The sequence below is a fragment of the Geotrypetes seraphini genome, chromosome 5 (genome assembly GCF_902459505.1).
Source record: "Geotrypetes seraphini chromosome 5, aGeoSer1.1, whole genome shotgun sequence".
Classification (NCBI taxonomy): domain Eukaryota; kingdom Metazoa; phylum Chordata; class Amphibia; order Gymnophiona; family Dermophiidae; genus Geotrypetes; species Geotrypetes seraphini.
In genome coordinates, this window is record NC_047088.1 from 30,121,001 (window position 1) to 30,136,324 (window position 15,324).

General features: G+C 42.7%; 1 protein-coding gene across 2 annotated transcripts in view; it reads left to right on the forward strand.

Annotated features, from left to right (window-relative positions):
- Nucleotides 1-15,324, forward strand: part of IL1RAPL2 (interleukin 1 receptor accessory protein like 2) — a 1,030,535-nt gene that overhangs the window by 514,450 nt on the left and 500,761 nt on the right. For both annotated transcript variants that reach the window (XM_033947208.1, XM_033947209.1), the window contains exon 3: nucleotides 6,554-6,827. In XM_033947208.1, the coding sequence (XP_033803099.1) occupies nucleotides 6,554-6,827 (274 nt within the window). The remainder of the gene's footprint in view (nucleotides 1-6,553; nucleotides 6,828-15,324) is intronic.

Genomic DNA, 15,324 nt, shown 5'->3' on the forward strand with positions numbered 1-15,324 from the left:
TCACATTGAGCATCATTTAAATAGCATAACACTGTAATTTACAGCTAAGAAACGCTAAATCCATCCTAGGGGTAGCGCAACTCTGTGTGGAAACATACCGAACAACTGCGCACAAACACATTCATTAATGTTTAATGATGTTTAAATAAGTTGATTAGGTTGGACAACCTGCAATTTATTTTGTTTTAATTAATTAATACATGTATTAATTGCATCACTCAACCAGAGCAGACGTGATTTGTATACATAAAACAAAATGATGGGAAGCATAGAAATACATTGAAATCTTCTATAAACATTTAATATAACATGCAAAACATCAATAAAATCCCTAAATGTTCTGTCATAGAGGGAAAGCCCGCTAAAAAGCATGTGCTTTTTTTTTTTTTTTATTAACATATTTCTTAAAGTGGTATAAGTCATTGTTCTTCAACCACCGGTCCATGCACCAGTGCCGGTCCACAGAAATTTCCTGCCGGTCCACAGGGCCAGCATGTGTATCAGGCCCAAAACAGTGTTCTTCAACCACCGGTCCACGGTGCGATCGATGCAGCGTTATCTTCGAGCCAGCTCCCTCTTCCTCACTGATTCAGTGCACAGAGCCACGGGCATCCTGCGCCTGAACCGGAAGCCTTCTCGCTGATGTTGCAACGCCAGAGGGAAGGCTTCCAGATGAGGCACGGGATGTGCAAGGTGCAATTAGTACTATTATGGGGGCGGGGTCTGGCCCACGACAGCCCCGTGTTCTTCAACCGCCGGTCCACGGACCGATGCTGGTCCACAGAAAAATTCTTTTATTTCTGCCGGTCCATAGGTGTAAAAAGGTTGAAAAACACTGGTATAAGTCATCTAGCAGCCAATTCTACTTCATATACTTTAAGCAAAGTATTATAACAACTTTGATTTAAATTATGTGCCATCCTAAACATTAGGGCCTGTAGTTTAAATTGCACCCTTTACTCTATGAGCAGCCAGTGACAATACTGGCATATTGGTTAGGATCTCCTATATGAAGGTTGCCCAAAAGTCTAACTACCTTGTTCTGACTTAATTTTGGTCTATCACTCTTTTTATCAGTAGACTTAATTATATAAAGTCATTTTCACATTTATAAGAACATAAGAATTGCCATACTGGGACAGACTGAAGGTCCATCAAGCCCAGTATCCTGTTTCCAACAGTGGCCAACCCAGGTCCCAAGTACCAGGCTAAGAGTAGCAACATTCCAGAACTGAGATTGTGATGTCATAATGCCTCAATCCACCAATGCCTAAGAGCCAACCTCACTAGTGATGCCACAATGACTTGATTGTCTTATACTTGGCTCACATAAGAAGATTAGAGTTGCCATACTGGGACAGACTGAAGATCCATAAAGCCCAGTATCCTGTTTCCAACAGTGGCCAACCCAGGTCCCAAGTACCTAGTTATATCCCAAGTAGTAAAATAGATTTTATGCTGCTTATCCTAGGAATATTATTTATTTATTTAAAAAATTTATAAATTGCTTACAATTGAAGTGATATACAAAGTAACATACATAATAAGATGACAAACCAAACACAACCTACAGTCAATCCATGTTACGTGAACGCATCGACATACAACTGAGTTTTTTTAGTTGTTTCATGAAACATTCCCTGTCTTTACATTGTCTCATAATCCCAGGAAGGGAATTCCAGAGTTGAGTGCCCACTACCATCATATTTCCAGTTTTCTTATGAATCCTGATTTCCTTGTCATTGACAAGTCTCATACACCCTACAGATTGTAAACTACGGTTAGAATGATAAACATTTCAAAGATCTTGAAACCATGCCGGAGCAGTAGAATATATCATATGTTGCATATATGAGAGCACCTTGTGATATATTCGTTGAGGGAATGGAAGCCAATGAAGTTGGTTGGAAGGTAGAAAGCAAAGGGTAGGAGTGAAAGGCCACTACTCTGACTGGAGGAGGGTCACGAGTGGTGTACCGCAGGGCTCGGTGCTCGGGCCACTGCTATTTAATATATTCATAAATGATCTAGAAACAGGGACAAAGTGTGAGATAATAAAATTTGCAGACGACACCAAACTTTTTAGTGGTGCTCGGACTATAGAAGACTGCGAAGAATTGCAAAGGGACTTGAACAAGCTAGGGGAATGGGCGACGAGGTGGCAGATGAAGTTCAACGTTGAGAAATGTAAAGTATTACATATGGGAAGCAGAAACTTGAGGTACAACTATACGATGGGAGGGATATTATTGAAGGAGAGTATACAGGAAAGGGACTTGGGGGTAATGGTGGACACAACAATGAAGCCGATGGCACAGTGTGCAGCGGCCGCTAAGAAAGCGAATAGAATGCTTGGTATAATCAAGAAGGGTATTGCGACCAGAACGAAAGAAGTTATTCTGCCGTTGTATCGGGCGATGGTGCGCCCGCATCTGGAGTACTGCGTCCAATTTTGGTCACCATACCTTAAGAAGGATATGGCGTTACTCGAGAGGGTCCAGAGGAGAGCGACACGTCTGATAAAAGGTATGGAAAACCTTTCATACGCTGAGAGATTGGAGAAATTGGGTCTCTTTTCTCTGGAGAAGAGGAGACTTAGAGGGGATTTGATAGAAACTTACAAGATCATAAAGGGCATAGAGAAAGTAGAGAGAGACAGATTCTTCAAACTTTCAAAAAATAAAAGAACAAGAGGGCACTCGGAAAAGATAGAAGGGGACAGATTCAAAACGAATGCTAGGAAGTTCTTCTTTACCCAACGTGTGGTGGACACCTGGAATGCGCTTCCAGAGGACGTGATAGGGCAGAGTACAGTAATGGGGTTTAAGAAAGGATTAGACAATTACCTACTGGAAAAGGGGATAGAGGGGTATAGATAGAGGATTACTGCACAGGTACTGGACCTGTTGGGCCGCCGCGAGAGCGGACTGCTGGGCACGATGGACCTCTGGTCTGACCCAGCAGAGGCACTGCTTATGTTCTTATGTTCTTATGTTCTTTTTAGAATTGGCGTAATGTGCTCAAACCTGGGAATATCAGCTATTAATCTTGCTGTACAATTCATTAGCAGTTGAAGAGATCTTAATTTAGTCATGGGTACCCAAGATATAGCACATTGCAATAATCAAGATGAGTCAGTATCAGTGCTTGCACTACTGATCGAAAATCAAATCGTTAAAGCATTGGTTTCAATCTGTGCAAAATATGTAATTGAGCATACCCTGATTGTATCACCTTGGATAATCTGCTTCCCCATAGAGAGGGCAAAGTCTAGGCAGACAACCAAAACTGTCAGTTCTTTCTTGACTTCTAAATGAGAATCTAACACCCTGAACGATGTAAGTAGCTTCTCAACGCATTCATTACTCACCACCATAACCTCTGTTTTCCCTATATTTAACTGCAGGCCATGCTCTTCCATCCAGTTGTTAATCACAGTTATAAATACATTCAGATCATGCTCAGATTTGCTGCTATCTCGCTTCATGGGGAAGAAAAATAAAATAGCATCTGCATAAATCCTGCACTCATTGATGGGAAGGGGTAAAACACGGACGTCGTGGACCCGACGGACTTTGCAGATCTAAAACCACACGTCCTTAAAAATCTGAGGTCCGTGTCCTTGCCACTTGTAGCGTCTGTCTCTTACAGACCTCTATGAGATTTTAGCGCTGACGGATCCGTCTCAGCATAGGGAGGGAAAAGAATTAGGATCTGTCAGTGCTAAAATCTCATTGAGGTCTGTCAGAGCCAGAGACTAGTGCTGGAGCGGCAGAGCAGAAGCCTTCTTATGTATAGGTTTTTGGAAAGACAAAGAGAGCGGGAACATAGGTTTGGGACGTGCGTTATGGAAAAGAAGTCTCCAAACGTTGCTGGATGCTGCCGGGGTTCAGTCTGAGGATCGTAGGCATGAGGCAGAGCCTCGGCTGCTTTCCTTCCTCTGAATTGCTCGATGTGCCCCCCTGCTCTGCCTTTCTTGGAGAAGGGGTAAAACGCGGGCCTCAGTCTCTGACAGACCTCTATGAGATTTTAGCGCTGACGGATCCTAATACTTTTCCCTCCCTATGCTGAGACGGATCCGTCAGCGCTAAAATCTCATAGAGATCTGTCAGAGACTGAAACTACAAGTGGCACCGACACGGACCTCATATTTTTAAGGTGTGCGGTTTTAGATCCGCGAGGTCCACGAGGTCCGCGTTTTACCCCTTCCCCCTCATTGATCGAAACATTTTCCCTAGTGTAGCCAAATAGATGTTAAATAGTAAAGCAGCCAGGGCAGACCCCTGGGACACACCCTTCTTGTCTGAAATTGGATTTCCCCAAGCCATCTCAATAATGGCCTATGGACTTCTCTTTTAGGTCACATATGCACTTAAATGACCTCTTATAACAATACCAACCAACATAAAAGTACATGACATTATGGCATGTACGTTTCAGTAAACAGTGTATAGGGGTAGAGTATGGGGAGAGTGTTAACAGTGTATACAAATACACATATAGATTATAAAATATGCAAATATATACACATGCACAATTAATCTAGGTTCAGGCATTTGCATTTTCTTGAGAACAGGCTTAAATGTCCATGCTTATACTAGGCACAATTTTGTTCCATCATTAGGCGCCCTAATTGCAGAAGCCTAGCCATTCTTAACTAAAATCCACATGCAACCCAAATTGTTTCATTTAACTTAAATGGATTGACCGTGCCATTGAAGTTAATTGATACATTTTTTTTTTTTTTTAACAAGACTGTAACCAATTAAGAGTTCTGCATGGGATGCAAAGCGGCACCTATCGACACCTAATTCAAGGCACCCTCCAACATCTCCCTGAAAAGTAGGCATGGTTAGAGGCGGAGAATAGGCATGGTTGACTTAGGTATTGCTAGGCATCTGAGTTAGACACTGGTAAGTTAGGCCGGGTAGAACCTGGCCTAATGTACCAACACCCAATGATGTAGTAAGTGGGAGGTGAGGGAGGTAGTCCACCCCGGGCGCCGTCTTGCTATGGGCACAGCACCCCCCACTCCTTTCTTTGCCTCACACACTCTCATAGTGCACTGCTGAGAAGCCAGTCAGAAGCTTAGTAAAACAGGGCCTTTGTGAGTATAAATTCTGCTGAATTTCCAGGTAATGGAAGTTTCTACAGCAGGCCAGCGAGGTAAATGCTTTGATGCTCATAGGAATTCTTTGAGCGTCCGAGCACTTACTTTGGCAGGCCGAAATAGAAACATCTACCACCGTTTAGTAGAACCCAGCGAATGTTACCTGAATCTCTACATTGCCATTTATCACTTTTCTGCATATTGGTCCCTTAAAAACAAAAGGAATTGACCCCAAAATATCCACAAAGAAGAAAATCCAGAGAAAACAAAACAAAAAACTCTGTGGAGTGACGATGTTCCTAAATGGACTTTATTTGAAAGTGCCAAAGTTCCAAAGGTACGCTGAAATCATCCACATAAAATAATTCCATCCACATAAAAGTAAATCATCTACATAAGAGCCTTAAAGGACCTAGTCTTCTAGGGATACAGGACCCAACACGGTCCGCGTTTCAACAAAAAGTCTTCTTCAGGGGTCCCTGGGGGTCCTATAAAGATGAGTACGTGGGAAACAATTGTGTGGTGAGCCAGGGACCCTTGAAGAAGACTTTTTGTCGAAACGTGGACCGTGTTGGGTCCTGTATCCCTAGCGGACTAGGTCCTTTAAGGCTCTTATGTAGATGATTTATTTTTATGTGGATGGAATTATTTTATGTGGATGATTTCAGTGTACCTTTGGAACTTTGACACTTTCAAATAAAGTCCATTTAGGAACATCGTCACTCCACAGAGTTTTTTTGGTTTTCTATTTGTCCCTTAAGCAATCTTTGCCTGTACAACAAAAATACATTTTATTCGGCACAGAAAGAAGGAATGGACAAACTACTCTGGATTACTTCCGAGTCTTCATGAAGTAGGTGGGAGCATGAAACATTTTTCTGCTTGCCTCCATGTATGCCAGACTAGAACATTTTTACTTTTTTTTTAATGAGGATAGTCAGAGTTCTGCTCTTATATTTTAGGTGTGTGAAGATCTGAAGAATCTTCTAATGCTTTGAAGCAATCTGAAAAAAAATCTGTATTGAATAAAGGGAAGACTCCATTGCAAACTGGGTCAAACAACTGTTTCATTTCTCTGGCGGCCTATGATCTGATATGCTACTGTCTGATTTTGTACTGTACTGCAAAAAAATAATTATAATTTTATTTAATCACATTTATAGATTACCTCTCTTCACAGGCCTGGGATGATTCATATGTACAATACAAAAATGCATGTCAATGCCGTATGAGCCCCATTCTGAGTTCTCCCTCCCCTCCCCCAAAAAAGTGGCTGCTTATTATAAATTAATGTACAGTCTTCCAGAAAGAAACAGTCCTTCAAAAGGAAAGAAATAGCCAGATTAACAGATTTATTGCTTATCATACATATTGCATATTTTCTTTCTTATTCAATGAATAATAACAGACCTGATTTGTTTGTTTTTATTGCTTTCCTTGTAGTTGACGGCTGTATTGACTGGTCAGTGGATCTCAAGAAGTACATGGCATTAACGCATGAACCTGTCCGAATGAAATGTGCCCTTTTCTACAGCTATATCAAGACAAATTACAGTATGGCCCAAAGCATAGGTCTAAGGCTAATGTGGTATAAAAACAAAGGGGATTTAGAAGAACCCATTATATTTTCTGAAGTTATGATGAGCAAAGATGAAGATTCAATATGGTTTCATTCAGCTGAAGTAGAAGACAGTGGCTACTACACCTGCGTATTAAGGTACTATATTTAAAAGTAAGACATTTTTGTATGCTTCTAGGTTTACACTCATTCTGGGGTATTTTTCTTGTAATATCTCTAGTTACTTGACACCCATATTGTCTGGAATATAGCGCCACTGTGATTTTGTATTAAATAGCAAAAACATGACGTTCTATAGAGTTTCAAACAGATTTGTATGCCTGTCGCCTCTATTATATGCAAATCTGCCTCATGTATTTTCATTATGATTATCTTGAAATCTGACTGGCTGGGGGGGGGGGTCCTCTAAGATAGGTTTAAGAACCACTGATCTAGGCAGTTAATTATGTAGAAAAAAAAAAAGAAACATAACAGCCCAAGCCAAGTGCGAAATGCGCATCAGTCTCAGCTTTCATAACACTGGGTGAAATAATATGTTTTAAGGGCTGATTTACATTTAGAAAATAAGAGTTCTGCATGAAGGGTAATGGGCAGAATATTTCACAGAGAAGAGGCTACAACAGCTATGTTGCCCAGATTTGGGCATGGATTACAGCTCAGTGTCCAAAATAAATTACTTAATGGGCTCTAATGTATTGACAGTTAAGTTGCAGTAGGTTATGTTCCTGTTCCTTCCCTGCTCCTTTTCACAATATACAGTTTGTGCACTAATTCCCACATTAACCCCTTAATTCCTTGCAGGGCTCCATAAGTTAGGCACCTAGATTTAGACACTGAAACAGAAGTTAGGCAACCAGCTGGGTGGGTCAGTAGTAATAGGGGCCCAGTTGTACTTAGGTAGGGTTACCAGATTTTACGTTAGTTAATCCCAGCATGCACCAGGGAGAGGCCTAAGGACCCTCCCATATGATTGGCTAGATACCTAAAGCCATTCCCTGGGCCATGGGAGTGACCTTTCAGATCTGGCCAATCGGAGTCTTATGCCACACCCAGTGCATCCCAGAAAGCACCAGGAAGGGGAAAGCCTGACTTTCTGAGGAGGTGAGTCTGCAGGCCAGAGGGAGTAGGCATCCCTTCAGCCGGCCTTGCTGATAAAGGTCTGGGGGGTCCAGGTGAGTTTCAGGGGGCTCATTTGTTTGGGTGCCCAATCCCTCCTGCCGCCACACCCAAAACAATCCCTGGCAGGAGGGATGTCCACTCCCTTCTGCCAGCAGCCCCCCAAAATGTCTGGCAGGAAGGACCTGATTGGGTATCCCTCCTACCAGGGGTTATTCCGGGGATTTCCTCCTGTTGCAGACAGCGTTGGGGGTGGCGGTGGGAGTGGGCATCCCTCCTGCTGGCTGACTTGCATTGGGGTTCGGGGTTCCCCTACCACAGCCGCTCAGCTGATCGCGGCAGGGAGATTTCCTTGCTGCAGTCAGTTTAGTGGCCGCGTCTATTTGAAATGTAGGCCACCTACAATCGGGACACCATTTATAGAATTTGCCCCCAAAAGCCTAGCAGGGCGTCTAGGAAGTTGGTTTTGAAAATCGGCACTTAAACATTTTGATGGCTAAAACATCCAAGTGCAAGTTTATGCTGGGGTATTTTGGACTTCTTTCTTTTTTGAAAATGAGCCCTTTAGGGTCCATTTTGTAACAGGATCTGAGTGCTCAGATGCTATTATTATTTACTTTATTAGTGCAAAGATTTTGGTCACCTAATTTTTAGGTGTCAAAGTCGGTCCTTGAGGGCCACAATCCAGCTGGGTTTTCAGGATTTCCCCAATGAATATGCATGAGATCTATTAGCATATAATGAAAGCAGTGCATGCAAATAGATCTCATGCATATTCATTGGGGAAATCCTGAAAATCTGGCTCGATTGCGGCCCTCGCGGATCGACTTTGACACCCCTACGATACATTTAGTCATAGGACCCTTTAGTTATAGTAACTGGTGGTACTGGCAATTTTCTTATTCAAAGATTTCTTAAGGCACTTTGGACCAGATTCTATAAAGGGTGCCTAAGCGCTCCTACGTTGTAGATGCCGCTCCACACAGTTGTCAACCACTAGCTGCGGCTTATAGAATCCCATCTAGCGGCGCCCAAGTAAACTAATTTATCCAAGGAAAGATCCCTATGGGACGCTCCATCTTTATGGAAGAACTGGTCAAGCACCATAATGGACACTATATCATGGCTCTTTGTGTGCCTTTTGTTCTAACAGACTTTCTCTCAAGCCCTACAAACACACTGCAGCTCAGTTATGTAGCAACTCCAGAGCAAGGTTGTCATCGAGATAGAGGAGCTAAGCACACACAAATGCAGAAGCTTGCACGGTGACGTTCAAAGAAGCGTGGGATGAACACAGAGGATCTAGAATCAGAAAATAATAGTAAATATTGAACTAAGGCCAGTAGTGGGCAGACTTGCATGGTCTGTATATAGTCATTTGGGGGAGGATGGGCTGGAGAGGGCTTCAATGGCTGGGAGGGTGTAGATGAGCTGGAGTAGGTTTTGACGGAGATTTCGGCAGTTGGAGCCCAAGCACAGTACCGGATAGAGCTTTGGATTCTTCCCCAGAAATAGCTAAGAAGAAAAAAATTTAAATTGAATCAGGTTGGGCAGACTGGATGGACCATTCGAGTCTTTATCTGCTGTCATCTACTATGTTACTATGCTGTTGCATGAAAAAGACAGCTATAAAGTTGTAATACCAGAATGGCTCATATGGCCTGGCTAAAGAGATGGCCCTGAGCACATACACAGTGACCACAGCACTGATAGCATAGATGGAAAGAGGACGAAAAGAAGGGACAGGCCTGGATAACCTTTGAGGCGGCCCCAGGAAAGGCCTGTTTGGTATAGATAAAGTTAGGTGCTTTTCGGGGCACCACCCCTAGTGCGGTAATGACATACGGACATGCATCAATTAAGTGAAGCCAATTAAGAAAGCAAATAAATATTTATATCCCATGAACTGAATATGCTGATAAGCTTAACCTATCAAATCAACCTTGGTAAGAATAGTAAGGAAAAAAAAATGTAAAAGTATAATAGAGGCTGCAGAATAAGGAAGGCAAGACAGAAAGGGACTTTTGCAGTCTGCAGCGGTGTGTGTCCATAATTTCTGTCTGCCCAGAGAGATGTACCGGCCTTTTGGCATATATCTTTATATGCTATTATTTTCTTTACAATAAATTTATATCTCTAAGGGACAGCACCTGTGTGAGCCAGCCTGTGTCATTTCTAAACATAGTAACATAGTAGATGGCGGCAGCCAATCAGGAAGGGCGTGGGGCGAGGCTTGAGATCGCAAACATAGTAACATAGTAACATAGTAGATGACGGCAGATAAAGACCTGAATGGTCCATCCAGTCTGCCCAACCTGATTCAATTTAAATTTTTTTTTATTTTATTTTATTTTATTTTTTTTCTTCTTAGCTATTTCTGGGCGAGAATCCAAAGCTTTACCCGGTACTATGCTTGGGTTCCAACTGCCGAAATCTCTGTTAAGACTTACTCCAGCCCATCTACACCCTCCCAGCCATTGAAGCCCTCCCCTGCCCATCCTCCACCAAACGGCCATACACAGACACAGACCGTACAAGTCTGCCCAGTAACTGGCCTAGTTCAATATTTAATATTATTTTCTGATTCTAAATCTTCTGTGTTCATTCCACGCTTCTTTGAACTCAGTCACAGTTTTACTCTCCACCACCTCTCTCGGGAGCGCATTCCAGGCATCCACCACCCTCTCCGTAAAGTAGAATTTCCTAACATTGCCCCTGAATCTACCACCCCTCAACCTCAAATTATGTCCTCTGGTTTTACCATTTTCCTTTCTCAAGAAAAGATTTTGTTCTACATTAATACCCTTTAAGTATTTGAACGTCTGAATCATATCTCCCCTGTCTCTCCTTTCCTCTAGGGTATACATATTCAGGGCTTCCAGTCTCTCCTCATACGTCTTCTGCCGCAAGCCTCCTATCATTTTCGTCGCCCTCCTCTGGACCGCCTCAAGTCTTCTTACGTCTTTCGCCAGATACGGTCTCCAAAACTGAACACAATACTCCAAGTGGGGCCTCACCAATGACCTGTACAGGGGCATCAACACCTTCTTCCTTCTACTGACTACGCCTCACTTTACATAGCCCAGAATCCTTCTGGCAGCAGCCACTGCCTTGTCACACTGTTTTTTCGCCTTTAGATCTTCGGACACTATCACCCCAAGGTCCCTCTCCCTGTCCGTGCATATCAGCTTCTCTCCTCCCAGCATATACGGTTCCTTCCTATTATTAATCCCCAAATGCATTACTCTGCATTTCTTTGCATTGAATTTTAGTTGCCAGGCATTAGACCATTCCTCTAACTTTTGCAGATCCTTTTTCATATTTTCCACTCCCTCTTCGGTGTCTACTCTGTTACAAATCTTGGTATCATCTGCAAAAAGGCACACTTTTCCTTCTAACCCTTCAGCAATGTCACTTACATACATATTGAACAGGATTGGCCCCAGCACTGAACCCTGAGGGACTCCACTAGTCACCTTTCCTTCCTTCGAGCGACTTCCATTAACCACCACCCTCTGGCGTCTGTCCGACAGCCAGTTTCTGACCCAGTTCACCACTTTGGGTCCTAACTTCAGCCCTTCAAGTTTGTTCAACAGCCTCCTATGAGGAACTGTATCAAAGGCTTTGCTGAAATCCAAGTAAATTACATCTAGCATATGTCCTCGATCCAGCTCTCTGGTCACCCAATCAAAAAATTCAATCAGGTTCGTTTGGCACGATTTACCTTTTGTAAAGCCATGTTGCCTCGGATCCTGTAACCCATTAGATTCAAGGAAATACACTATCCTTTCTTTCAGCAACACTTCCATTATTTTTCCAACAACTGAAGTGAGGCTCACCGGCCTGTAGTTTCCTGCTTCATCCCTGTGACCACTTTTATGAATAGGGACCACATCCGCTCTCCTCCAATCCCCAGGAATCACTCCCGTCTCCAGAGATTTGTTGAACAAGTCTTTAATAGGACTCGCCAGAACCTCTCTGAGCTCCCTTAGTATCCTGGGATGGATCCCGTCTGGTCCCATCGCTTTGTCCACCTTCAGTTTTTCAAGTTGCTCATAAACACCCTCCTCCGTGAATGGCGCAGAATCTACTCCATTTTCTCGTGTAACTTTGCCAGACAATCTCGGTCCTTCTCCAGGATTTTCTTCTGTGAACACAGAACAGAAATATTTGTTTAGCACATTTGCTTTCTCCTCATCACTCTCCACATATTTGTTCCCAGCATCTTTTAGCCTAGCAATTCCATTTTTTATCTTCCTCCTTTCACTAATATATCTGAAAAAATTTTTATCTCCCTTTTTTACATTTTTAGCCATTTGTTCTTCCGCCTGTGCCTTCGCCAAACGTATCTCTCTCTTGGCTTCTTTCAGTTTCACCCTGTAGTCCTTTCTGCTCTCCTCTTCTTGGGTTTTTTTATATTTCATGAACGCCAACTCTTTTGCCTTTATTTTCTCAGCCACTAGGTTGGAGAACCATATCGGCTTCCTTTTTCTCTTGTTTTTATTGATTTTCTTCACATAAAGGTCCGTAGCCATTTTTATCGCTCCTTTCAGCTTAGACCACTGTCTTTCCACTTCTCTTATGTTCTCCCATCCTAACAGCTCTTTCTTCAGGTACTTTCCCATTGCATTAAAGTCCGTACGTTTGAAATCTAGGACTTTAAGTATCGTGCGGCCGCTCTCCACTTTAGCCGTTATATCAAACCAAACCGTTTGATGATCGCTACTACCCAGGTGAGCACCCACTCGAACATTAGAGATACTCTCTCCATTTGTGAGGACCAGATCCAATATCGCTTTTTTCCTTGTGGGTTCCGTCACCATTTGTCTGAGCAGAGCCTCTTGAAAGGCATCCACAATCTCCCTACTTCTTTCCGATTCCGCAGACGGAACATTCCAGTCCGCATCCGGCAGGTTGAAATCTCCCAACAGCAGAACCTCCTCTTTCCTTCCAAACTTTTGGATATCCACAATCAGATCCTTATCAATTTGCTGCGATTGAGTCGGAGGCCTGTAGACTACACCCACGTAGATAGAAGTTCCATCTTCTCTTTTCAGAGCAATCCATATCGCTTCTTCCTCTCCACAGGTCCCTTGCATTTCGGTCGCTTGGATATTGATCTTTACATAGAGAGCTACTCCTCCACCTTTATGACCATCTCTGTCCTTCCTAAAAAGATTATATCCCGGTATGTTTGCATCCCATCCATGTGATTCACTGAACCATGTCTCTGTGATAGCAACAATATCTAGATCTGCCTCTAATATCAGGGCTTGCAGATCGCTCCTGCCCTGTACAGCGTGTTTGGAGGATGCAGGGCGGGGCTGTCCAGGAGGATTAGCAGCAAGGGAGGTATTTAAGGGAGGGATAACACATTGCTCCATGTATAGGCTGCCCCGTTTAAGAAAGATGTGCCCACTAGGCTGGTTTGCAAAATCCATGTTTAGGCCACGGCCTATACATGGGGAAATACGGTAATCCAAGAACACCTTGGCTTAACATACCATCTGCTATGATTATGGCACCTACCAAAGTGTAAATTGATTTAGGTGCCACTAGGCACGATCCTACAAACAGCAATTGGCTTTCATTGGTAGGTTCCACTTTTCTACCACCTACCGAGTTAGGTGTTGTTTATAGAATCTGGCCCTAAGGGCTCATGTACTAACCACCGCTAAGCAGTTAGTGAACGGCAATAGTTGCACTAACAGATTAGTGCAGGACACACCCACTCTCCACCCCCAGACCTGCCCCCAGCAGGTAGCATGCGCACATGCAAAAACTACCAGGAGATACTTGAGCAAGCCCCACAGTAGTGCATTTTAACCTGGGTAAGCACACATTAGTGCTTACTGCAGCTTATTAAAAGAATCCCCAAGTGTTTCAGAATATCCTCATGTTTCTTGCTTGCATAGACTAACCCCATACTTCCTTTCCTTATGTTTTGGAGATATTTGTAGTATGTATTTTTTTATTATATTGCAAAGCGCTTAGATTTTAACCTTGGTTTTATATTTGTGATATATCAAATAAATTGAACTTGAACTTTGGGGGAACGGTTCTCACTAAAAATTGGTCATATAGCTTTCATGTTATTATTTTTAAATTACAGCTGGCTCAAAGTAATTAAAGCCAAATGTAATCATATTTTGGCTTTTTTTTCAGAATTAATTGGAAGTGCTGTAGTGTTCAGAATGACCATGTTTTTGTGTCGGAGGATCCATGCCAGTAGCTGAGTCATTTGAACTCCATTAATAAATTGCAATTTTTTTTTTTGCCTGTGTTATAGGGTCAGAAAATAGGATTGTCTGCTTTGCAAAAAAAAAATATATATATCAGTCGATTGTGTGCTTTATCTCCAGTTTCAAACAATAGAACAGAAATATTTTAAGTTCCATAATACACATCAGGGTGGGAAATATCAACCGATCCTGCAATTTAACTTAAAGTAGCAGCAGGTATTGTTTTTGAAGAGATTAATAATTACTGCATGTCCATTTCTTTGAACAATAGCTTATTATACTCTCTTCTCAAAGGCATTCATCTGAATTTATTTATTGCTCCATTCTTGCCAGTATAGCACAGTTAACGATAACTCGTAGCGCTGTCCAAAGATAATAGGGATCAATGTATTAAGTACAATTACAACTGAGCATAAATGACGATTAATGTGCCAATTTTAACGAGGGTTAGCAGCAGATGCACTACTAGTCATAAAGCTTTTATCATATTGATCATTAAGCCTCTGAGCTAATTGGTGGCAATGCCATATCCTGATCCCACCCAACCCTAGAAGACCACCTAGTTCTACTATTTATGACTTCTATAGGCCTGAAAGACGCATGTAGCACTGTCCATTTTGACATTTAATAGACGATCCCTTCTCAGAAGAGCTTACAGTCTAACTTGGACAGACAGACATAACATATAGAGATGTAGTTAGGAGTTGAAAGCAGTCTCGAAGAAGTGAGCTTTTAACTTGGACTTGAACACTGCCAGAGATGGAGCCCGTCATAGGCATTCGGGCAGTTTGTTCCAGGCCTACGGCACAGCAAGGCAGAAGGGACGAAGTCTGGAGTTGGCAGTGGAGGAGAAGGGCATAAACAGGAGGGGGGAACATAGGGAGAGATAAGTGAAGAGCGATAATGAGGGGCTGCCGAGTGAATGCATTTGTAGGTCAGTAAGAGGAGCTTGAATTGTATTTGGAAATGTATGGGGAGGGGTAATGGGAATATAGTGTCTCTTGTGGAATATGAGTCGTGCAGCAAAATTTTGAATGGATTGAAGGGGAGAAAGATGGCTGAGCGGAAGACCTGAGAATTGCAAGTTGCAGTCATCTAAGTGCGAGGTGATGAGGGCATGGATAAGGGTTTTGGTAGTGTGCTCGGAGAGGAGGGGTCAGATTTTGGTAATATTATAGAGGAAGAAGCGGCAGGTTTTAACGGTATGTTGTATCTGGGCAAAGGAAAGAGAGGAGTCAAAGATGATCCCGAGATTGCGAACAGATGAGACAGGGAGG